Source organism: Nycticebus coucang, chromosome 12 (assembly GCF_027406575.1).
Source record: "Nycticebus coucang isolate mNycCou1 chromosome 12, mNycCou1.pri, whole genome shotgun sequence".
In the NCBI taxonomy this organism is placed as follows: domain Eukaryota; kingdom Metazoa; phylum Chordata; class Mammalia; order Primates; family Lorisidae; genus Nycticebus; species Nycticebus coucang.
The window spans coordinates 55,384,041-55,410,198 of record NC_069791.1 but is presented as its reverse complement, the minus strand read 5'-3'; the positions used below and the strand labels follow the sequence as shown (position 1 = coordinate 55,410,198).

General features: G+C 37.5%; 2 protein-coding genes across 5 annotated transcripts in view; one reads left to right on the top strand and one right to left on the bottom strand.

Annotated features, from left to right (window-relative positions):
- The window catches only part of C12H12orf4 (chromosome 12 C12orf4 homolog), a 57,711-nt gene extending 55,021 nt beyond the window's left edge, over positions 1–2,690 (bottom strand). For 3 of the 4 annotated variants that reach the window (XR_008373325.1, XM_053556296.1, XM_053556298.1), the window contains exon 1: positions 2,555–2,690. Coding sequence is in view for 1 of the 4 variants with exons in the window: in XM_053556299.1 (XP_053412274.1) it covers positions 2,555–2,561 (7 nt within the window). In the remaining 3 variants the exon portion in view is untranslated. The remainder of the gene's footprint in view (positions 1–2,554) is intronic. The other variant, XM_053556299.1, reaches the window with a different exon arrangement.
- A 253-nt stretch (positions 2,691–2,943) lies between these two features.
- Positions 2,944–25,863, top strand: RAD51AP1 (RAD51 associated protein 1). The gene is made up of 9 exons (XM_053556294.1): positions 2,944–3,099; positions 6,390–6,439; positions 7,945–8,080; positions 10,667–10,764; positions 12,599–12,685; positions 13,215–13,364; positions 18,023–18,187; positions 21,720–21,857; positions 24,579–25,863. The coding sequence occupies exons 1-9, from the start codon at positions 3,083–3,085 to the stop codon at positions 24,719–24,721; spliced, it is 984 nt and encodes a 327-aa protein (XP_053412269.1). The 5' UTR covers positions 2,944–3,082; the 3' UTR covers positions 24,722–25,863.
- Positions 25,864–26,158: the final 295 nt, after the last annotated feature.

The following is a 26,158-nucleotide window of genomic DNA, read 5'->3' as shown; positions in this document are numbered from 1 at the left end:
ATCACTGGGCATCTACCCAGAAGGAAAGAAATCCTTTTATCATAAGGACACTTGTACTAGACTGTTTATTGCAGCTCAATTTACAATCGCCAAAATGTGGAAACAGCCTAAATGCCCACCAACCCAGGAATGGATTAACAAGCTGTGGTATATGTATACCATGGAATACTATTCAGCCATTAAAAAAAATGGAGACTTTACATCCTTCGTTTTAACCTGGATGGACGTGGAAGACATTATTCTTAGTAAAGCATCACAAGAATGGAGAAGCATGAATCCTATGTACTCAATTTTGATATGAGGACAATTAATGACAATTATGGTTATGGGGGGGAAACAGAAAGAGGGAAGGAGGGAGGTGGGAGGGGCCTTGGTGTGTGTTACACTTTTTAGGGGCAAGACGTGATTGCAAGAGGGACTTTACCTAACAATTGCAATCAGTGTAACCTGGCTTATTGTACCCTCAATGAATCCCCAACAATAAAAAAAAAAAAATTATCATCATATGTGAAACCTTGTTATAAAATTATAAAGCAGTGTACATACACATTGTCTTTACCATTTCTCGGATGGAGTTATAAATACTCAATAAAAATGATTATTTGAAATAAAAAGAAAAAAAAGAAAAGTTTCACCATTCAGAGACTTCATTTGTGTGACTCTGAGCTAATAATTTTAGTTTTTTTCCAAGTGTTTATCCCTGCACTTTCCTCTTTGTGATAAAAAAGGTGCTTCTTACTTTATAAAAACACTATTTCTACTAAACTTCATTTAAGAAAAAACCTTATACTCATAAAATATTTGTATTATTTGTATTCCCAGGCAGGGTTCTCAATAATATGAGAAGAACATGGAAAAGAGAGCAAAGATGATTCTTAGGAAGAGATGTATAGGATGGCAGATACAGAGCTTATGAAATGGTGAAAACAAAGTCAAAGAAACAGATCAGGGCAGCACAGTCATGTTGGAGATCTTAGTTATGTGGTCATGAGACATTTGAGGAAGGTGGTTAAGAAAGTAGAAGAAAGATTTCCATGTGGAAAGAAGATATGCAGAAAATAAAAAGCACAGAATGACCCCCAAAGGCAAAGTGGACACAATACAGAAAGAGGAAAATCTAGTTAAGGAAGTAAGAATCAACACCAATTAAACATTTATTTATTCATTGGCCTCCAAACTGATCTCCCTGTTGCTAAGCTTTCCCTGATCAAATCAGTTCTTGCATTATTCTCTACATTAAAAATCACAGTAATTTTTCTTTAAAAAGCAATATTCTTATCTGCTTAAAATCTATTGTTCTCACTATAAAATTCAAGCTCCTTCCTTAACCCAATTGACAATGCCCCTGCTTATATCTCCAGACTCTTCTCTCAGCAACTGCACCCCTCCTTCCCAACATACAAATTTTATTTCCTAGGCATACTGAATTTTAACTAATACCAAACCTCTCTTTACACTCCCAACCTTTTTGAACACCTTTGCCTTTGCCTAAAACACTCTTACAGGTTTTAATATCCCTGTATAGCAACTATTCATTCTTCAGGTCTCAGTTTAGACAGCCCCCAGGAAAACGTCTCTAACTCCCTAAAACTGGATTGGGTCCCCACTCCAGACTTTTATATTAGCCTGTACTGATCTGAACAATGGTTCCTGTTATACTCTATTTCTTACTCTCATTAGAAAGAGTCTACTTGAAAAAGGAGGAATTTTGTCTTGTATTCTGGTTGTAGACGGGAACTTATATACAGGGTGGACATAAATTTCATGAGCAACTAAAAATTGCACACTATTTTAAATAGCACACGAACTTTATGGCCATCCTGTAATGGCAAGATGTAATAAACATTTGTTGACTTGTATAATGTTATTTTATGGTGCTTCCTGGAAGAGAACAATTACTCATATTGTTCTTTAAAGAGAAGTCACCTGAAATATAAAAATAACTTTGACAAAAATATTTTTGAGGGTTGTGGGAAGGCTGATGGGTTGAATATCCATATTGTATTTTCAAATTTGCACGTAGGCTTTACACAAAAAATTTTGTCTATTTATTACACCATAATGCAAAGAGAGTGCTTATGTTTTATTTATGCAATTAGCTAAATAACACTCATTAAATGTAAAGGAATGGAAATTAGTACAACTTTAGAAAACTACCAATTCCATGTGGGACAGGTCTATGATGCAGAAATTCCACTCCTAAATATACATTCAAACACACACTTACGCATATGTTTACTAATACACACATAGAAGGATGGTCTGGCAGACACAACAACTCTGGTTTCAAATATTCATAGAGATAGATAGATAGATAGAGAGAGAGAGAGAGAGAGAGACAGAGAGAGAGAGAGATAGGTAGATAGATAGATAGATATTGAAGAAGGGCTGGAACAAACCCAGGCAGCCAATAGAGCGCTGGCTCTGAGGCTCACGTTAGAAAAAGGGAAAACAAAACTTTTGTGCTGAGAAGCTCCAGTTGAGTGAGGGGACGAGCCCCTCCATCAGGGATTTCACCCTGAAGGGGCTTTCTCGTTGTTGGAGCATTGCTCACCTGACATAGGTCTGAAGTCCGGAGCTGTCCGCACACTCGGAACTGTCAAGAAGTTGCGCGCCGGGAACTTCCGCTGACTTGCCGATTTGTTTTTACAGGCGGCAGATTCGCCTCAGCAGATTCGTTCACATGGTTTTCTCCTTTAAGGCACCTTGCAGTAAACTCCTAGATCCAAATGTCCCTTTTTCAGCCTTTTTCAACTTACTCATTTTAAAAGTGCAGAGAGTGTAGCTCTGCTGTTCTTGTGTATTTCAGAGACCTTAAACGCTGCTGCTGTGACGAAAGTGCAACAGCAAAGCACAAACTCGGCTCTGGTGGACCGGATGCAAAATAGCAAGGCTTTGGAAAGGGCGTGAGTAAACAGCTCTATTCACGGCGCATGCGTCGTGGCAAGGCTGGCTGGGAATGATTGGAAGAGGAGTGGTAGGGGGCGGAGAGCGCCGGTCTCCGGTTTTGGGCGGGAATTGAAACCGCCACTGCTGCAGCCCTGAACTTGAGAGTCGTAAATTTCGAGCCTTGAAGTGGACCATGGTGCGGCCTGTAAGGTGAGTAGTTCATGACACCCGGCAGGGGTGGGAAGAAAGGCACTTGAAAATGCTGTAGTTAATTTCTACACGAGACTGAGCGGAAAGGGCCGAGTAAGACGGCAGGGCAGCAATGCAAGCGAGGGATGAGTGGTTATCAGGAAACTCCCCAGTCTGCAGTGAGAGCCGCCTACTGCTTAGAAGTAGCCCAATATCACACATAGCTTTTTCCTTCTCTTTGCCTCCTTTATTGCCGTTTCTTTTACTCACCCTGTTGAAATTAAGCAATGTTAGGTTAGCGTTTGAACAGCGCTTTACATTTCACCGAGTGCCTATGTATCTTCAACACTGTAGTTCTTTGACATGGAAAGAGTAGGTATTCCTATTTTATTGATTTAAAAATCCTGGATATAAAGGCCAAGTTACCTGAGTTGCACAGCTAGTATGCTCAAACCTAAGTCATCTGACTTGAGCCCCCTTTATACCATTTGAAACTATTCATTTACTTTTTTTTTTTTTGAGACAGAGCCTCACAGCTGTCGCCCTAGGTAGTCTCGTGGCGTCACTGCTCACAGATTTCTCTCATGGGAGAGAAATCTAATTTTGCTTTTATAAAGGTCTGTGGCTGCTGGTGGAGAATGATTGGGGATAGGGTGACCACAATGGGAGGAGAAAAACCATTTAGGAGACTATTATACCATTGGATAGTAGTTTGGAGTAAGGGGTTATCAGTGGACATGGGATGGAACAGATGAATCGGAATATATTTTGGAGGTACTGCTGACAGAACTTGCTGATGAAGTGGATGTGGAGGTAAGGGGGAAAAATCGAGGATGATTCCATGATATTTTTGGTCTGAACTACTGAATGAATAATTTGTATATTAATCAAGATGGGGACAACTAGGAAAAGAAACAGGTTTGGGAGGTATACGGGATCAAGATTTCTGTTTCAAACATATTAAATTTGAAATGGATTTTAAGCATTTAAGTAGCAAAGTCATAATCCCTTTGTATTGTAAAGGAATTTTAAAATATGGTCTGCAGACTTCTGGGGGTCTCTCAAACCTTCTCAGAAAGTCCATGAGGTCAAACTAGGTTCATAATAATACTAAGACATGATTTACTTTTTTTTTTTTTTTTTTTGAGACAGAGTCTCACTTTGTCACCCTGGGTAGAGTGCGTGGAATCACAGCTCACAGCAACCTCCAGCTCTTGGGCTTAGGCGATTCTCTTGCCTCAGCCTCCCGAGTAGCTGGGACTACTGGCACCAGCCACAATGCCCAGCTATTTTTTGTTGCAGTTTGACTGGGGCTGTGTTCGAACCTGTCACCCTCAGTATATGAGGCTGGCGCCATACTCACTGAGCCACAGGCACCACTCAATTTACTTTTTGTTTGTTTGTAAACTTTTTTTAGAGACATGGTCTCACTATGTTGCCTAAGCTCGTCTTGAACTCCTGGGCGTAAGTGATCCTTCTTCCTGTCTTGGCCTCCCAAAGTGCTGCGATTACACACAAGTCTGAGGTATTGCCCAGCCCCAGACATGATTTGCTTTTTTCATTATTCTGTCATTTGTACTGCACTGCAATGATGATAAAACTGCAATTCAAGGTAGTGCCACCAAACTGTACTAGTAATCAATACATTCTTTATTGCCAAATACTCAGAGAAAAAAATCCAAGTTTTACTTATGAATATGCTTGATGAAGCTCAAGGAATTATTATATGCATTATAGCTCAACCCTTGAATATAATTCTTTGTTTTTAGTAGGCTTTTAATTTTATTTTATATTTAATCTCAGAATTTTTAAAAGAGTACCCATATTTAATTCAGGTCTCAAACTTTTTCTTTTTTTTTTTTTTTTTGGCCGGGGCTGGGTTTGAACCCACCACCTCCGGCATATGGGACCGGCGCCCTACCCACTGAGCCACAGGTGCCGCCCAGGTCTTAAACTTTGTAACTCCACAGAGTGGAGTAGCGATATGAGTATATTTCTTTTTAACATTCCATGTGAGGAAGTGGGAAATACACACAAAGCACTTCTACATAGTGAAATGATGGTTTCCTCAAGGAAAAGCACTTGTGATATTGAGTTGTGAGCTGAATGAGCCTGTTTTTCATAGAACACCATTTTTACCTAAAAGAACAACCAGCTGACAAACTAGGTTATTCACATTTGAGCATTTGGCAGAAGATAGAAATGAAAACTACAAGACCCCTTTGATTTGGTGCCTAGAGGAAAGAGGAAGAAAATAACATTTTTCTACTTTGAAAAACTTGTATAGATTGAACAAACTCCAAGCTCTGAAATGCTCCAAAATCTAAAAATTTTTCATTACTGATGTGATGTTCAAGGGAAATGCTCATTGGATCATTTCAGATTTTCAAATTTGGGATACTCAAGCATTGTTAAGTATACATATAATGCAACTATTCTAAAATCTGAAAAATCCCCAAATTCCAAATACTTCTGGTCCCAAGCATTTCAGATAAGAAATATTTGACCTGTTTCAAATGGCAGGAACAAAGTCAATCACCACTTTTTTAGGGTGGCACCTGTGGCTCAAGGAGTAGGTTGCTGGCCCCATATACTGGAGGTGGTGGGTTCAAACCCAGCTCTGGCCAAAAACCGCAACAACAAAATAAATAAATAAATAAATAAAAGGTTAAAAAAAATTAAAAAACAAACAAACATTATTTGGTATTGTGAGGAGAGGAAAAAAATAGAAAATTGCCTTTGTCGTCAAGAAGTTTATAATCTGGCTGGGTGCTGTGGCTCACGCTTTATAATCCTAGTACTTTGGGAAGCTGAGGCGGGTAGATAGCTTTAGTTCAGGGAGACCAGCCTGAGCAAAAGCGAGACCCTGTCTCTAAAAATAGCTGGGTGTTGTGAATCGGGTCTATTGTCCCAGGTATTTGGGAGGCAAGAGGATTACTTGAACCCAGGAATTTGAGGTTGCTATGAGCTATGATGCCACAGCAGTCTACCAAGGGTGTCAAAGTGAGACTGTGTCTCAAAAAAAGAAGAAAGTTTATAATCTAATAAGGAAATAGAATGCACATGTGAAAAAAAGGAAAACAAAAGAAACTTATAAATGCCCAGTAACAAACAGTATATCAATTTGAGGTAATTACATAGATTATTTTTACCTTATGGATTCTTATTGTAAAATGCAAATCATGTTTTAGATTTAAATGTTTGAGAGATTCCAATCACATTTTCATTTATTCAAGAGTATTAATACCCTTAAGGAATAGAGGTAAGAAATTGACATTAGTGTTAATGAAAACTTTCTCTCTTGATCATAGGCATAAGAAACCCGTCAATTACTCACAGTTTGAGGATTCTGACAGCGATGGTAAATACAGCCTCTTATTTTTGCTTTAAAGATTTGGAGATATATTTTCTCAGAATTTATATAACATACAACTCAGATGTTAAACATATTTTCCAATTATATATGTGATAGGTCTAGTAAAGTAAATTTCTAAGTATTTGGGATAATTATGCTGACAGTTTACACTGACAAGAACTATGTTAGTAAGTGATCAATGAACTGAGCCAGGAGAAAATGGCTCTTTTGGGCTAAACTACTCCAGGTCTATATCAAATCAGGATTTGTCTCCTATCCCTTCCCTGAAGGAACACATTGTCTTTTTGAGATGTAAGTGTATTACATACCATTATGTAAAATCCCTATTGCTTGTAATATAAAACAAGACTTCGAAGAAAGAGTCTGCTTAAGCTGTGCCACATCAGTTATGTATTTACTCATTTCTGCTCTTGAGAACTGTGATTGAAAAGTTTGAGAAACATTGCATTATATTATATTTTATTTTGAAGTGGGTTTTATACTTCTTTCTCAGACCACCAGAGTTTTATGTAAGTCAAATATTTAGTAATTCCTAGAGTTGAAACGGTCTATTTTGCCTTGGCCACAGCCTGAGTGTATATAGCGGGGGTGTCCAACCTTTTTCTTCTCTGCCACACATTAAATACACAGACACTAACAAAAATTAATGAGCAAAAAAAAAAAAAACCGTGCCTAATTTTCCTCATACGAAATACCTCAGATGAGCAAAAAAGTTCTCACGTAATGTGCATGCAGCCCACAGGCAACAGGTTGGACATCCTGCAACAGCTTGGGAGAAAATAGTAGAATACAACTTCTGGCTTTTTGTGCACATCATTGGTCTGTCACAGATATTTACAAATTGCCAGTTGTGTTCTGAGCAGCAGGCAGAGAGGACATTGCAGAAAGTCATGTTGTCATGTTTCTATGTGGGGAAGCATTAAAGAGACGGCATGCATTGATCGATGCTAAAGTATATGGTTAAGACTACATAGACCCTGAAGATATGTATATATGTATCATTTATGTGTTGAAAGACACAACAGCAGTGTCAAGAGAAAAACTACAATAGGTCTAAGGATTGGTAGTGCAAAAAAACCTGTGAGAAACGGTAAGGTAGTGAGTGGCAAAGAATATTTCTTTGCCAGAAATTTAAGATGTTACTTTGGCAGGATCGTAGGAAGTTTTTTATGATTAAGGATATTTCTAAATAGTTTTATAGGTTTTTAATCATTTTTTCTTTGACATTTATATACTACTTTCATTGCATTTGAAACAAAGTTTTTTAGTGAACTGGTTTTTGCTAGATGGATATTTTTAAAAGTAAAGGCCACCAAAACAAAGAGGAATTAAAATAGATAAGCAAGAATAAAGAAAAAATACCAAGAAGGATTTTTAAGTTGTGGAAATTAATTTGTTTAACCTATAAAATTCAGACATTTCAAAAAAATGAATATAACCAATACTAAGAAAATAATTTTTTTTTGAATCTTTAATTCACACATGAATAGATGATTTTATTTCTGGAACTGTACCTTTAAAAAAGAAATCCAGACCACAGGAGTTGAAACAAGACAGACCAAAACCTAACTTGAAGAATCTCCAGAATGAAGATATTACAGTGCAAGAGAACACCCCTAAAAAAAGGTGAGAGGTAAGACATTGGGTAAATATATGACGTTACGTGTCATATAAAAAAGACACAGATTTGAACCCTGGGTTTAAATTAGAACTTGAGCAGAGTCGTAGGTCTTAGTTTATTAGTGCATGGAGAAGAATAGGGTACAGTTAACCTCCTTTTGGCTTTCCGACTTAAAAAGGAAACTCATAAACATACAAGGAAATATCATTTAAATATTAAGACAATAATAATTATAGAGTTTATAGGTTATGGCTGGTTTTTGCAGGATCCAGCACCTGTCTCTGAATCCTCAAATCTTATAAGACTACTTGGTTAAAAATTACATTTGTAAGGACAGTTTTAACAAATTTAAAACCATGTATTTTTCAGCAGATAAAAGCTTTTTCTCCTTATTGAGTTCTTTTTTTTTTTGTAGAGACAGAGTCTCACTGTACCGCCCTTGGTAGAGTGCCGCGGCGTCACACGGCTCACAGCAACCTCTAACTCTTGGGCTTACGCGATTCTCTTGCCTGAGCCTCCTGAGCAGCTGGGACTACAGGCGCCCGCCACAACGCCCGGCTATTTTTTTGTTGCAGTTTGGCCTGGGCTGGGTTTGAACCCACCACCCTCGGCATATGGGGCCGGCGCCCTACTCACTGAGCCACAGGCGCCGCCCCTCCTTATTGAGTTTTGTCCAGCTCTGAGACGGTCGTATAGTTTCTAGACTAACACTGGAATTCTATTAGTTGGTACCAGGAGGGAGAAAAGAGTGAGGGAAGGAAGTCCTAAGAGACCCAAAAACTTGTAGAATGGAGAGGAGATGGGCTGAAGTAGAATATTACCAAATGGAAGATGGGTATGTGATGTTTCAATGATAGAAGTTTTCGCTCTGAAAAGTTAGTGAGCAAAAACATTTACCTATGTCATACTCTTTATTTTGATCCTCTTTGAGTTTCTTCTACTACATTTTAAATAGAGTGAAAAAACAGTCCACAGATGGGAGAAAATACTTGCAAATCAGATAACTGACAAGGGACTTGTATCCAGGGTCCATAACCAACTCTTCAAACTCAACAGTAATAAAAAATAATTACCTAATTAAAAATGTGCAAAAGATTTGAATAGATTTTTCTTTAAAGAAGATGCCCAGATAACCAATAAACACATGAAAAGATGATCAATGTCATTAGTTGTCAGGGAAATGCAAATCAAAACCACAAGGAGATAATACTTCACAGCTACTGTGCGACTGTAATCAAAAAGACAGACAATAACAGGTGTTGACAATGATATGAATGGAGCCTTCATGCACTGCTAGTGGGAAGATAAAATGGGTAGCCAAATTGGAAAATGGCGGTTCCTCAAATTGTTAAAGTTATTATTTGAACCAGCCTATGTACGTACCCAAGAGAAATGAAAACATACCCACACAAAAACTTGTTCATAAATGTTCATAGCAACATTATTCATAATAGCCAAAATATGGAAGCAGTCTAAATGTCAACTAGTGAAGGATAAATAAAACGCAGTATCCATAGGATGGAATATAGAATGAAATGAGTCCCGATACATGCCACAGCATGGGTGAACCTTGGAAACGTTCTGATGAAAGAAGCCAGACACAAAAGGCCACATATCATGTAATCTCATTTATATGAAATGTCCACAATAGGCACATTCATAGAAAAAGTAAATCAACAGTTACTAGGAACGTGGGGGAAAGGTAAATGGGGAGTGACTGTTAATGGGAACAGGGTTTCCTTTTTGGGCAATGAAAAGGTTCTGGAATTAGACAGTGGTGATGGTTTCACACCTCTGTGAATATAGGAAAAACTGCTGAATTGTATACTTTAAAAGGGTGAATTATGGTACGTGAATTTATTGTGGTATATGAATTATACCTCAATAAAACTGATATTTAAAAGAAATAAATCCTTCAAGGTACATCTCAGTGCTTCCTCCTTTATGTAACCTTTCCTTAATGTTACTGTCTTTAATTTTTCTTCCTTTATACTTCATAGCAGTTATGACCAATTTCAATGGGAGACTTGTCACATGTATAATCTGCCTTATGTGGGGTAATTCTTAGTATGTCTTATTTCTCCACCCTCATTAAATTGCAGACCCCTTAAGGGTTCATTTAGTATTCTAGCTAGTGCCGTGCATTGTACAAAGTAAAGCTTGGTAAAATATTTGCTGAAGTCTAGATTGGGAGGAACAGATGTAAAACATATTATTTTTAGTTAGTATAAGAGCTATAACATGTTAAAGAGTTACGGGTGAGCTTGGAAGATTTCTAAGTGGAAGTGGTGATTGAACCAAGTCTGTTTTAGATTGAGCAGTCACTTCCCCCTGGACAGAGCTGGTAGGAAACAGTAAGTACAAAGGCACACGCTGCTCCTATTTCAAACCTGTTATGCTATATGCGTGGTACAACATGGCGATGTTATAGTTCAGGAGTCTTACCATCAAAGTTCAGTTCATGGTGATGACTGTTGTTTAAAAACATTTTTGTGAGGTTAGCACCTCTTAGTAGTAATTTAGGAAAATCTCAAACTTTTCTCTTCGAGGCTATTTTAAAAAATTCATTATTATCTGTGTATCTGTTTTAGAATGGCTTTAGATGACAAACTCTACCAGAGAGACTTAGAAGTTGCACTAGCTTTATCAGTGAAGGAACTTCCAACAGTTGATGTGCAGAAATCTCACGGTAAACGTAACCTTATTTTTCATATATCTAGCTTTAAAACTTTCTTACTGCTTTTATAATCATGTCTTTGGATGGGCCTTCACAGAGGAAAGAATAAAATTTGAACTATAAATAGATCAGTTTGCAGAGGGTACAATTGGATTCCGTCCTTTATTCAGCTGCTTAAATCTCATACAACATACATACATCTCTGCTTAACACTGAAAGCAAGCTTGAGGACATGGACTGGATGTTCAAGTAGCGTACACGTATTGCTTTATGGTCAAAATTTAATTTCTTGATGGAATGAATGAATCTGTGCAATCCTAATCCATCTCCTTTTTCTCCAAATCCAAATTAGTTGTACATGGCCTAAAGAGAGTTATTTCTATTATTTACAAAGGTTAAAGGTATTAATTTGGTTAGCAAGCTTAGTAGATTTAAAAGAATGACTTCTAGATTTCTCTGGATTTTCTCTTTGATTTTCTGGCAACTGTATAGCAGATGATTATATTAATATCCTGGCAAAGAGAAATCATTTTTCTGGAAAAACACTCAAACTGCTAAAGTGCTTTGTGGGTCAAGTTGTTGTGTCTTAAATCTTTTATGTTGAATTTTTAGCTAGCCCATTACCTAATTTTTATTAGGGATATAGATGGAAGTTTTTTGTTTATTTTTTAAATTAGTATTGCTTCCTAGTTAAAAGTAAATGAGACAGTTTAGGTTAGAAGACTTTCAATAATCAAGAATCAAAGAAACTTCAAAAGAGAATTATTGGGCAGTGCCTGTGGCTCAGTGGGTAGGGTGCCTGCCCCATATACCAAGGGTGGTGGGTTCAAACCTGGCCCCAGCCAAACTGCAACAAAAAAATAGCTGGGCGTTGTGGCAAGTGCCTGTAGTCCCAGCTACTCTGGAGGCTGAGGCAAGAGAATCGCCTAAGCCCAGGATTTGGAGGTTACTGTGAGCTGTGTGATGCCACAGCACCCTACAAGGGCAATAATGTGAGACTCTGTCTCTAAAAAAACAAAAAATTATTATGTATTATATCTAAAATTGAGAAAACAACGTTCATCTCTCTTATGTGAGTTACTACTAAAGTTTTGAAACAGACAGTGTTGTGGTACATTGTTTCAGTTCTAAGAAACACAGGCAACAGCATCCTTTCTGATTCACCCTTGCAGGTTTCAACCTACTGGTGTTGCTGGGAGAGAGGGCTTCATTTGTTTCCATCTGAATGGATTTAATGTTTCTTCATTTTTGTCTATCTTAAAACTTCCATAGTGACCCATATAGGACACTGTAGAATATATAGGAGTAGTTCTGTGGAAGTACCACAAACATGATGCAGTTTGTAGCGTTGAAATTTAATAGTACCAATTATCATGTCTTTAAGGCCTTGTAAAATGTTTTAGATCATTTTAAAGTTATTATAATGATGGGAAAGTCCTTATATTAGTGAAAGCATGGATTTGCTTATACAAGTGGTAGTTATTATAATATTTATTGACTGGTTCCTATGTGCTTGGCACTGTAATAAGCAATTTCCACGTGAGATCAACACTGATTCTCCTGTGGTAAGTAACCCTATGAGATAATAATTTTATCTCCACATTATAGATGAGGAAATTACTTATCCATGTTCATATAGCCAGTTTATGTGGTATAGTAAGTCTTATTTTGGAGCCGAAACTTTTAGCCATGTGCTAATTTCTCCAAATAAAATCATTGTGGAATCATGAGTTTGGGACAATTATGTGTATATAAATGCTGTTCCATTTTAGTCCTAACCTTCCTATTTCTAGACATGGGTTGATTAAGGTACATCTGAATTTTCTTTCTTATTCCTTATATTTAGGCATTGAAAAACATGGCAATAGTAAAACAGAAACAATGACTAAGTCTGCTCATATTTCTAATTGCAGTGTAGCCAGTGATTATTTAGGTAAGTTTTTTTATATTAATAATTTTTTTCATCATCAAGGCTGTTTTTCTAACATTTGTTTAAATTCTTAAAACTGTAGCTAAAACTAAGGGCTTTAAGTTTGTCAAGGCTCTCTTCCTCTTCTGGCCTTTGTATTTTAGTCTTATTTTCTCTTCCTACAGACCCATTTTCTTCCCTGGTAGAGACTTGTGACCTTCCATGGCTCCTAGTCCGTAGAAATTTACTACTGAAGAAAGAGGCTGCGTCTTTTCAGTTCTAATTTGAAAATTCTTAGGGAGAGATTCTCTCTGTTTGGGTCTTGGGCTTAGCTTTAAAGCCAGAGCATATTGCCAGGGGACTAATGTACTATAATAGGCCCTGACTGGGTTAGGAAGCAGTCAATCACTAGCAACAGGGGAGGGACGAACCTTGGCCAATGAAAGCAACAGGTAGAATGGGAGTCTACAGTTCTGTATTTCAATAGTCTTCAGTTCTTGAAATGTCAGCTGTCACAAAAAGTTTTCCATTGATTTTTATGCCTCTCCTGAAGATTTGGATAAAATTACTGAGGAAGATGATGTTCAAGGTATTCAAGGGAAAAGGAAAGCAGCCTCTAAAGCTGCAGTACAGCAGAGGAAGATTCTTTTGGAAGGCAGTGATGGTGACAGTGCTAATGACACCGAGCCAGACTTTACAACTGGTGAGTCACATCCTTCAAAATTCTGTGGACATTCAATAAAACAGTTCTTGGAGGCCATTAATGTATGCAAAGCATTGTGCTAAACCTTTGGGCTATGCAAACTTAAGGGACACAGGACAGTAAAATTCAGTGATGGCATTTGGGGAAGAAGTTTTATCAAGGTAACCTTAAGGCTGTGCCTTGAAAAATGAGTAGCATTTAGACAAACTAAAGGGGTAAAGTGCTTTTCTGACCGATAGAAAGGCATAAGCAATGGAGTAAGCGAGTGCACATATGAGATTCAGTGAGGCTTGCTGGGAAGAATGTTGTAGAAGAGGCTAAAGTAGTAGGCTGGTGCTAATCAAGGAGGATCTCGGGCCTATTCTAGGAAATACAGGCTTTTTTTTCCTAAGAGTAGTAAAATTTATGAAATTTTTTTGTTTTTGGAGATAGAGTCTCACTTTGTTGCCCTTTTGTGGTGTCCTAGCTCACAGCAACCTCAAACTCCTCGAATGATCCTCTGAGGCTCAGGTGATCCTCTTGCCTCAGCCTCCCAAGTAGCTGGGACTACAGGTATCCACCACAATGCCTGGCTGTTTTTAGAGCTAGGGTCTCACTCTTGCTCAGGCTGATCTTGAACTCCTAAGCTCAGGCAATCCACCTGCCTCAGCCTCCCAGGTGCTAGGATTACAGGGGTGAGCCACCATACCTAGGAATGAAATATTTTGAGGCAGAGTGATATGAAACCTACATTTTATCATGGAGATTTTCAGAAATCAGGCACAAGGAAAACATAGTGACCTTGACAGAGCATCATAATATATTAACTAAAAACTAAAATGAATAAATTTATGTCAAATCAGATGCTATCCTTTATACATGTATTTTGACATGCCATCAACAAACAATAGCAGATTTGCTTATCAATGCCTGTTCAACATATATTTAAGTACCTATGATGTGTGCCATATTCTAAAGGCTAAGGCCCGATAGAGAACAAAGTAAAAAAGTAGCTCCTGTTCTTTTGGAGCTTAAGTTCTAGTGAAGAGAAACAGACAGTAGACAAACAGACATGTCAAGTGCTGTGATAGAAGAGGTAAGAAGGAGGAGGGTTGTTGACTCGGGCTGGTGAGGCTGGGGTAGGAAGTATGATCTTAGGTAGGGTGGGCAGGAAAGGCTTCTCTGAAGTGATATATCAGAATGGAATCCATGTGGAGATTTGAAGAAAGAGGAAATAGCAAATACAAGGTCCTGAGGCAAGAGTGTGCTTAGTTGAGAATCGTAAGGCTGTTGTGCTAAAAGCTGAGTAAGGGAAGGGGGGACTGGGAGGAGATGAGATTAGAGAGGAAATCAGATCAGGAAAGCAATTGGATTTACAGAGGGAAGGACATGACCTTAGGCAAAAACTTAAAGGCTCACAAAAGCTACTAGGTTGAGAAGAGACTGTAAGTTGAGCCTGGACAGGGGAGAAGTGGTAATACCAGTTAGGAGACCATCCAGTGCTCTAAGTGAGAGATGATGGTGGCTTGGACCGAGAAGTCATCAGGTTACATATATACATATGTGTGTGTTTGAAGGAATATCCTGTAGAATTTGCTGATGCGTTAGCTGTAGAGTAGGAGGGAAAAGCATAATCAAGGATGACTCAAGTTTTTTATTTGAATGACTGGAAGTTGCTTATGGTTATATACTTGCTGACTTGTTTTGTTTCTTTCACTGAAATGGAAAAGGCTCAGGGGAAGGAGCAAGTTTGCTGGATGAAAGGGCAGTACTGACTATAATTAAGAGTTTAGACGTGATAGAGTCACCTCTAACAGCCAAGTGAAGATGATAAGTAGGCAACCAAATAAATGAACTTGTAGTTCAGGAGAGAAGTCCAGGTTATACATAAACTTGGAAGTATCACCATAGAGATGATATTATTAGAGCCATGACTCTAGATGACATTGATAACACTTAGGGGATGACTGTAGATAAACAGAAAAAGTCTATGTACTAAGCTCTGGGACATTTAATGATGTCAGGAAGATTGGGAACATTAGCAAAGGAGATTGAAAAGCAATGGCTAAAAATGTAGAGGCAAGAGAGAAAGGGTATCTAAAAACTGAGTGAAGCAATCATTTCAAAGAGCAGGGAGTCAGTTGTTAATGACTTGTTAGGTCTAATAGATAACTGAGAGTTGACAAATGGATTTGACAAGGTTAGTGGTGAGCTTAGTAGAAATGAAAGCCCATGGCCAGGCATAGTGGCTCACAGCACTGCAATCCTAACACTTAGGAGGCTGAGATGGGAGGATTGCTTGAGTCCAGGAGTTCAAGACCAGCCTGAGCAACATAGCAAAACCTTATCTCTACAAAAATAGAAAATTACCTGGGTGCAATGGCATGCATCTTTAGTCCTTGCTACTAAGGAGGTTGAGGCAGGAGGATCACCTGAGCCCAGGAGTTTGAGGTTGCTGTGAGGTAGGCTGATGTGAAGACACTCTAGTCTGGGCAAGAGAGTGAGATTCTGTCTCGAAAAAGAAAAAAAAGAAAAGAAAGTTTTGTCCTCCTAGATCATATATTCTAAAACTTTGGAGAAATTTTCTCTCCCACTTGCCTTCCCTGAACCTAGATTCTCTCAGGATTCCAGAAATAATTACTTGAATTTGCAAGCTACTATTTATGACAGTCTTCATGTGATCTGCTGGCCCTTTATGACTGATCTGTACAGCACAGTAATCATTGTGTGACTATGTAAGTTGATTACTCTTACTTGTTTTTAAATTTGTGTGGAGAGGATTATAGAATAAGGAAATTGCAATTTGAAGATCATAGCAACAGTTGATTGAAGTAGCGATCATCAGAGTTGATGAGGATCTTTACAGTGGAGAATTCAGGCTAGCACCAATTGAACCAGCTCAGAGTAGGACAACCATACATTGTATGCTTTCTGATTCAGTGTAACGTGAAGTACAGAGCATCACCTATGAAGTATATCTTTGCCAAAAAGAAAAAGGAAAAAAGGATCAGTCCAAATCTAATCAACACTTGAGAGCAGAATTCCAGCTCACAGAAAGTGCAAGAATAAGTTAAATGACTCTATGATGAAAAAAAGAGACAAATCTAGGCTCTAGGACCTTCTACAGAACGCCTGACCTGGCTACTTTAGCAAGTCTTCAGCTTGGGGGAAAAGGGGAGGGTCTTGCTCTAAAGAGATTAACGTAGACTGGATGGAAGATGATACGAAGAAGCTGGTGATGGTATTGCTAAGGATGGTAATGGCACTGCTGTGTAAGACAGTGTTCTCATCTTATAGAGATGCGTTTGGAAGTATATAGGAGTGTAGTGATGTGATACTTTGAGTATATTTTAATATACTACAAGAAGGAAAGGGAAAAGGAGGAGGAAAGAATAATAGATGAAACAAATGTAGCAAAATGTTGATGATTGTTGACTCTGGATGGCAGTTTATTGTTATCTACTACTGTGTGGGTTTGGAATTTTTCATGTTATTTTTTTATATGAAATAACATTGTTTTAGATAGTAATATGTGGGGATAATAGGGTTTATCTCTGAGTAGTGAGATAGTGAATTTTCTTTTAGTCTGGTTATAGTTTTTACAGTAAGCATGTACTGTTTATTTTTCATTTTATTGTACACTTTTTGCCTTAGCCATTTTCTTCACTGAGTATATATGCAATACCAATTGTTTTTGAAGTTTTATGTGACTGTAGGACTAACGCTTATTTACACTTAGTTTTCAGAGTTTATTATTTATAAAGCATGGTTTTCTGTCCTAACCCTTCTAAAAATAGAAGGATGATCGGTTAACTATCAGGTTAAGCTGTGCTTTTTCTGGAGTAGCTGCAGAACTTCCCATATTGTATCGCTGGCTTGTATCATTCCATGTACCGGCATTCCCAGGGCTACAAATGAGATGGGTTCTACAGGATTGAATGTGTTTGTAAGTCGGAACAGGTACACTTACCTATCACCCATAATGGCCTTCATTTGTAAGTGCAAATTGTCGTCAGTCGGACAATTTGCACTTCCTGTAAATTGTAACTCAAGGACTTCCTGTAGTACAGAAAAGAGTTTGTGGGAAGTAGGGGTATGTCCCACAAGAAATCAGATATAGGAGTATCAGCTAAGATTATTGTGGTGTGATTAGTCTCAATTCCCATGGTTCTCTCTTCCAGAATGTTGACGTTTTTGTGATTAAGGGAAAGATACTGTTATTACTATAGATGTCCTTATTTTGAAGACGGGCTATTGTCATGCCTTACCATTCTTTTCAAAAGTTACTGAGTTAAACTGATAAAATCAGAAGGAAAGATAATGGATAGGAAATTATAGTGATAATAGTAAGAGCAAACGATTATGTTTAGCTGGTTATATGCCAGATGCTATTCTAAATGCTTTATATGTATTAAACCTGAAATATAGTTTTGTGGTTATCCCCATTTTCTAGGTGAGGAAACTGAGGAGCAATGAAGTTAGTGACCTAACATCACATGACACAGGTGGAGGAAGCGGGAGTCAAACACAGGCACCCACAGTCTCCACCACTGCAGCGTTCTGCCCCGGGAAACTGTGTAGCACAAAGGGGCACAGGAGTCTGGCACAAAAGCCATTGATGAAGTTGAGGCAACAGAAATCTCACTTTTTAGAACGTAGTATGTAATCTTCCATTTTAGGTGAAGATTCTGAGGAAGATGCTGATTTTGGTGAGGATGAAGATGATGATGTAGACTTCACTGTGAGAAAAAGTAAAGTTAAAGAAATTAAAAAGAAAGAAGTGAAGGTGAAATCCCCAGTAGAAAAGAAAGAGAAGAAGTCTAAATCCAGATGCAGTGCTGTGGGTAAGCTTAGTCTGAAACACTTATCTTTAATGAAGAAAATGTATTTGGTTTGTTTGCTGTGTTTCTCTTATCTTTGCTTTTGTTCTCTTTAATATCTTACTAATATTCATTTAGTTAAAATATGTAAAAAAGCAGGGTAGGGGAAAGGAAAAAAGCAGACTAGAACACACATAGGCTAGCACTGACTGTGTATTACTTTCTTCAGGGCTCCCAGACACACTCTGATGTCAACTACATTTTGTAGTGAGGAAACTGGAGCTCAGAGAGGTTAATATGTTGGAAATATTTCCAAATAATTTCCAAATACTATGTTGGAAATCTTACATCTAATAAGTGAGGGGCTAGAATGTGACCCACATTTGTCCATTCAGGGTCTGAGCTCTATCTACTGGATCTTATTTTCTCTAGGTTGTTAAACTGCGAAGTTTACATGATTGTAATTTCTTTTTTCATGCTTAACTTAGTCTGCTTTGAGAGCTCTCCTGCCACATGTTTAGGGTCCATTTTTAGTTTGTTACTTTTCTCCAAAACAATTTCTGTTAGAAACTACTTTTACGGGCGGCGCCTGTAGCTCAAGGAGTAGGGCGCCGGTCCCATATGCCGGAGGTGCTGGGTTCAAACCCAGCCCTGGCCAAAAACCACAAAAAAAAAAAAAAAGAAACTACTTTTACAATAAAACTTGGAATTTATGACAGATTGAACATGGAATACCTGCTTATTATATAAAATAAATTAGGATATTTTTGAGTGATACATGGTATATGATAAATATTGTAAAATAAACTTTCATTAACTGAATTTGTTTTATTTCTTGAAACCCATTTTCGTGTTTTAGTTTTTCAATGTATATGCTGTTTGATACTAAAAATTCTATTGTTCAGACTTCCCACTTATTAGTAGGAGTTGCCCTCACTTTAAATTAGCATGGTACTTAGTGCTTAATTGAAGAATTAAACAAGAAATACTGATTGAGTCACATCAATATATATCATATACTCTACTGTATTCTGAATTAATAAGGTTTTAATTAGAGTGTTCTCTTAAATTGACAATTCATTTGGTTTTCAGAAAATAGATTTTAAATGCAGGGGCTTTTAGATAAAAAACTATTAGTTTCCTATTGCTGTTACAGTATAACAAATTACCACAAACTTAGTGGCTTAAAAGTACATAATTATTATACAGTTCTGGGAGGCAGAAGTCCAAAATGGTTTTCCCTGCGCTAAAATAAAGCTGCTGGCAGGACTGTGCTCCCTTGTTGGAGGCTTTAGGGAAGAATCCACTTTCTTTCCATTTCTAGCTCCTAGAGCAGTGGTTCTCAACCTTCCTAATGCCACAGCCCTTTAATACAGTTCCTGTGGGTCACGGCCCACAGGTTGGGAACTGCTGACCTAGAGGGAGCCTGCATTTCATGGCTTGTGGCCCCTTCTATGGACTTTACCACATCATGTCATGACTGACTCTCCCGCTTCTCACATTTACTTGCAAGGACCCCTGTGATTAGATTGGACCCATCCAAATAATTTGGGATAATCTCTCTTCTTGACTTAATTCCATCTGCAAAGTCCCTTGGCCATGTAACGTAACATATTCACATGCTCTGGCAAATATCTTTGAGGGGCCATTAGTGTGTCTACCACAAATGATAATATGAAAATGTCATTAACAATATGAATGTATTTTATATTTTCTTTAAATATTTAGGGTTTTTTTTTGTACTTTCAGATTGATATGAGGGTACAGATGATTAGGTTACATTGTTAGCTGGTTTAGCCTTCACCAAGACATGTGAACAACTAAAATTTCAGTTTCCAATTTGGAATTTATAAAGTCTTTCCTTGGAGCAAGTTGCTTCACAAGGGAGATTAATATATAATAGAAGTAAAATTTAACCATTAAGTTGCAAGATTAAGGATTAAGAAAAATGGGTTATTTTCTAGCCTTGCTGTTAAGGTATTACATAACTTTGGAGAGTCTTTTATCCTAGCATAGATTGTATTTTTTCTCTTGAAACAGAAGATTTTGAGAGCTGTGTTATCCAATACTGTAGCCCCTATCCACATGTGCTATATTATATTAAAGTTAATTTAAAAATCCGTTCCTCTGCTTTGCTAGCCACATTTCAAGTACACAGGATCTGTATGTGGCTAAAGTATTGGACAGCACAAAACACAGAACATTTCTCTGATCGCAAAACGTTCTTTTGGACAGTGCTGATCTAGAGGGTACATATATAGTGAAAATGTCCATATTCATATGCACTTAGATACCCCTTAGGTGTCTCAAAACAAGTATTATTGTTCCATTCCTACTGGGCATACTTCTAGAGTCTTTTATATCCCTTCTCACACTGCATCATATTTATATTCTACTGTCCTCTTCCCTTCATTCCTTCCCTTCCCCCTCCAACAAAGACCAAAACCTGCTCCTGTTCTTGTGTTCATTTTCTAGGTAAATGGCACCATCAAGCAGATGTGCCCGTAAGAACTTACAAGTGGAGGATTATTCTTCATCACTGCCTCGCTCCACCTAATTACTAGAACATATCTAATGTACTATTTTCCCTTCTCTTTTCCACTGTGCTTAGTTCACACCCCCATTAGCTCTCACCCGATTACCGGAATAGCTTTTGAATGTTCCATTTGCCCTATACTACCACCAGAAAGATGTTTTAAAAATGCAGTCATTCCTGAGAAAAATTAATACGTAATTGTGACTAGCCAGACACTCCTCTACAAAGCTTCTTAGGAATGATCTGCACCCTTTCTCTCTCTCTCACCTTTTCTATCTTTGAGATTCCTCTTCTAGCCGTATTGAACTAGTACTGGTCCTGGAACTTGGTGCATTTTTCAGCTTTACACACTGTATTCCCTCTGCCTGGAATACTTCCCTCAACTCATCTTTACTCCCCGAAGCTTCTAAACACATACATCCAGATTGTTTCCCTTCCTATTGGGTGTACTTCTAGAGTCTGTTACATCCCTTATCACACTGCATTATACACATACCTTTATGTTTCTGTCCTTTTCACTGGACTCCAGTGACTGGACTATAAAGTCCTCAGGAGCAGGGTCCATGGATTAAAATCTTTGTAACTCTAGAACCTAATATATTGTCTCATTGACATACTAATGAGACACTGTTGGGTAAATGGTTACAAATATGGACTTTGGAGGTAAACCTAATTTCTAATCCCAGCTCAACACTTACTAGCTGTCAGACTACAGGCAGATCCCTTCACGTCTCTGTTTCCTTATCTGACAGTGGGGATAGCCATATCTGTATCAAAGTTGTAAAAGATTAAAGGTAACATCTGTGACATGTTTACCACACTACCTGGCATATAAACACTCATGAAAATTGGCTATTCTTAGGCTCTCAGTAAATGTTTGTTAACTTGTTATATAATTCTCAAATTTGTGATTTCTTATAAGATTATGTAACTATAATTTTTACACATACTTGCCAGATTTAAAATATATCTTCTATATAACTTTTTTATGTTTGTTTTCCAAATACGTGACTTCGGTAGACTCTGCTCCAGCTGCTATCAAATTGGAATCTCAACCCTCACCAAAAAAGGTTTCTCTTTCTTCAGAGGCCACTAGAAAACCATTACAAATACGCAGTCCTTCAGCTGAAAGCAAGAGACCTAAGTGGGTGCCACCAGGTATGGTATATTTACGATCAAAGGCAAGAACTTAGAAAATTACCATAGATTTATCCTAGTTATAAATGCTATTATGTGAGCATCTTCCCATATTATATTATTCAAAACCAAAGTTTCTAGCTACTGCATTTATTCATCTTTTATTTAACCATTCCCTTATTATCAAGTATCCAGGTCATTTATGGGTTTTTTTAGTGCTATAAATAAAGCTTGTAATAAGCACAAACAGCTTTATTTTTGAAATCTGTGGCAAATTCCTGATTATTTTCTTAAAATAAAATCTCTAGTAGGTGAATTACAACGAAAAGCATAAACATTTGAGATTCCTGATGTGTATGTTTCTGGCAACAGATGTTTTGCTTCGGGCCTTCTGACATCCACAGTCTGACTGAAGACTCAGGACCTAGCATGGGAATTCCAGCATTTAACAAGTGCCCTAGCAAACTGAACCTTTGGCTCTTACAAACTTGACTTCTTTTTATTCTCTTTTATTCATAGCCACATTTCACTAATCCTTCAAAAATTCTTTGACCTTCTTGACATTACTAAAACCCTAATCTGAGTGCAAACTATTGCTGCCTTCCTAACTAGTCCTGTGCCTACTCCACTCTTCCAACTGCCTGACATTTTACTTCAGTGAAATTGATACTTTCTGTCCCTCAAGCACATTGTGTGTGTTCTTCTGTCAGGGTCTCTGTTCATTCAGTGTTCTCTCTCTGCTATGTCTTTCTTCATGTGTCCCCTCCAAGTCCTCTAAATCTACTCTGGTTTTACTTGATTTCCTTGAGTGACTTTTCTAAATGGCCCACAGTGGCTACTCTGCTAAAGATGACTGGGTATTCACAGATAGACCTAGGCCTGAGCCATGAAGCTGTATGACGACTTAGTTTATTGAGTCTTTATTTCTTTATGTGAACTATCAGGAACTTGTAAGCTTTAAAGTCCTTTCTTCTTTAAAAATGCTAAGATTTTTTTTTTTTTTTTTTTTGCAGTTTTTGGCCAGGTCTGGGTTTGAACCTGCTACCTCTGGCATATGGAGCCGGCACCCTACTCCTTTGAGCCACAGGTGCCGCCCAAAAATGCTAAGATTTTTAACGAGGACTTGAAAGTCTTTTAGAGAAGGAAAAGAGGGAAGAATACTTCCTAAAATAATGACATATCATTCAAAGAGTAATCCTTAATATAATTCTTCAAAGCATAATCGAGGATTCCCCAACAAAAGATACTTTAAGAAATGATGTCTATAGAAATTAAAAAGTATAATTAAAAGGTACAAAGGGTATAATGGAATGGATAAAGAACTAGTGTCATAATTCACAAAGTACTTGTAGTTGTGGTGTGTTGCAAGGCCAGGCAAGCTATGTAAACGAGTGATGGGCCCATGGAATAGACCTGTATGAGTGGGGGTTGTGTTGGACTTGGGAGCTCAGCCCCTGTTGAAGGAAGTAGCTGCTACTCAGCTTCATTTGATTGTTTCCATGTAGGATTATGGGCCTGGTATTTCCAGATCTGATTTTTTTTTTTTTTTTTTTAAGAGAAGCCAGAAATTCAGATTTTAATGTGAAATTTCCTAATTTTAAAAAGTTGAATTTGACACCATGTGAACCAAGCAATTTATCTGGCCCTCAAGTTGCCAGTTTGTTACCTGTAACATACAAATACGAGAAGACCACCAAGACCCCAAAGGGAACATGAGCCAGGAACATAAACATACAAATGTTCCCAAAATATACAATAGAAAATATGAACGGTTTCAGTTTGTAAAGTGGATGGTAATTATAAAAATGTGAATTAAAATAATAAAATACTATTTTATACCTCTCAAACTAGAAAACAAAGCAGAGTAATCCAGTACCTGTTGAGTTATGGGGTAGCAGGTATAATTATTTCCTTTAAATGTATAATCCCTTTATAGTCCAGCAACTATAGCCACGATCAGCTATGAACATTAATGCAGTTAAATATTAGAATACCAGATGAAAATAATTGCTATATTCAGGTGATGGTAAAAGTGAAAATATAAATAAAAATAGTATTTGCCATTTTTTAAGTTATTTAATGATTGAAAAAATAGACTTTTTGAAGGAGTGCTTATAAAAATTATAGGACTTCAAAAAACTCATTAGATGATGGGTGGCACCCATCGCTCAGTGGGTAGGGCACCAGCCACATACACCGAGGCTGGCGGGTTCAAACCTGGCCCAGGCCAGCTAAAAAACAGTGACAACTGCAACCAAAAAAATAGCCAGGCGTTGTGACAGGCACCTGTTAGTCCCAGCTACTGGGAGCTGAGGCAAGAGAATCGCTTGAGCCCAAGAGTTTGAGGTTGCTGTGAGCTATGGCACCAAGGCACTCCATCCAGGTGACAGCTTGAGACTGTTGTCGCAAAAAAAAAAAAAGAAAAATTAAATTTTACTACTTTAGAAATCATAATTGCGTGCATTTCTTCATGTTTTTATAACCAATGTTATTTGCTCCCAACTTTCCTATTTCGGCTTTCATGGTGTCATTACCTTGGCTTCCGAGATGTTTGAAAATAGACATTATATTCCTTCTGCTCTTTGGAACTTTCCATTTTTTTGATCTAGTTTCTTGCTTGATAGACGCTAGAAAGCAGAATAATGCTTATTAACTCCTTTCTTGCTTCTTGTGTTTTAATAAACTAATCTTTGTTAAGAGATTTCTGACATTAGCAGCATCGTATCATATGTTTTCTTTCAGCTGCATCCGGAAGTAGCAATGGCAGTAGCCCACTGACAGGAGCGTCCGTTAAGTCTCCAAATCAAAGTCTCCGTCTCGGCTTGTCCAGATTAGCACGAGTTAAACCTTTGCATCCAAGCGCCACTAGCAGCCAAGTGTGGTAGTGAAGAAATGTTTGAGAAAAATCACAGTTTTACAAGTGTGTTTATATTTGAGGAGGGAATTGTAATATAAAGGAATCCTTTCACATGTCTTATCTGTACTCATTTTGGGATTTTGTTCTCTGGAAAGCTATTCAAGACTTCAGTAAGAGGTTTGTTGATAAGAATTGCCTTCTCACACCATTTCCTTTTAAAGAGCGTATTCTATTTTCTTGTCAGACATGGAAGAAGTCCACATCGTATGCTATTCTTTCTAGTAATGTGATATTCCCTTCTAGTTTTTTTCTAGTTTATGGCACCTTAACTAACTGTTCAAAGTTTATAGAATAACTGTTCATAGAATTTAGTATCATTTTATGAAGTCTTTTTTCATTGTCAAATTTTTAAGGAAAATGGAGAAGTTTTGAAATGTTCTCATTTTTGATACCATTGCATCTATATTGTCTCTGATTATTTACATTTCACGATAAAATGAGAACACTGCAAAGAATGTTAGTCTCTTTGTTGTAAATATAAACAGGATGAAGCTATTTCTTAAAGTAATCACTTTTCGTTAAGCTTGTGCTCTAGAGAGGAGCCATCCAGTACTTGGTCATCCTTATTATGATGTTAGATAACATAACTTTTTAGGAAGCTTGGTTCTGAATTTATTGTAAATAAAAATAGTAATGAAATATTTTATATTTAGAATTTCAACCAGCTCTTGATCACTTTAATAAATATTTTTCAAATCATGTTAACCATTAAAAAATATATAAACTCAGTTCTTGGTTTATGGAAACATTGATGTTAACATGAATATAATAGAAGTGTGATTAAAGTGAGCATTTGCCTATTAATATTGTACATTTTCTTATTATGTACTTTTATACTATTATATACCCTATCCACCCACTTTTTACAACACATTTTCAGTACTCCGTATGGTTCAGTGTAACAGTAAACAGCAAGAGCCTTCTCTGGGTTAGGTACTGGTCTCATTGAGTAATTGCTTGGCACCAGCTGGATGAACCTGTTCCTGCCATGTTATTCATGTTAATAGTTTGTTCTTTTTGAAAATGTTCTCAAAGTATGTCAAAACTGGCCTGACTGAAAGCACTGATACCTTCATGTTGCCAAACCCAGTGTGTGTTTTTTTCACTTAATCTATACCCTATTCATCATACCCTGAATAAAACATTTTATTTCTTAGGCCCATGTGACACCTTTCTTTTGTAATTTTCTCCCTACCTCTCTGCCGTCTTTTTTTTGTAGCTTTCTAATCTTTTGTTTGACCTACACGCACATCTACCACAGTATCATATTCCCTGCATGCTCTAGGGGTCACTTATGTGACAGTGACTATACATCAGGATGGGTAGCCCACACCTTGCTCTCCGCACAAGACTTATCACTGGTCCACTGGCAATTTGAGGTACTGAGTCACTGAATTCAGCCTCG

Bases quoted from the DNA above. Each gene is read 5' to 3' on its own strand.
- RAD51AP1 (XM_053556294.1), top strand. The intron at 13,365-18,022 runs GTGAGTCACATC...CTTCCATTTTAG, and splicing joins CGAGCCAGACTTTACAACTG to GTGAAGATTCTGAGGAAGAT. The intron at 18,188-21,719 runs GTAAGCTTAGTC...TGACTTCGGTAG, and splicing joins ATCCAGATGCAGTGCTGTGG to ACTCTGCTCCAGCTGCTATC.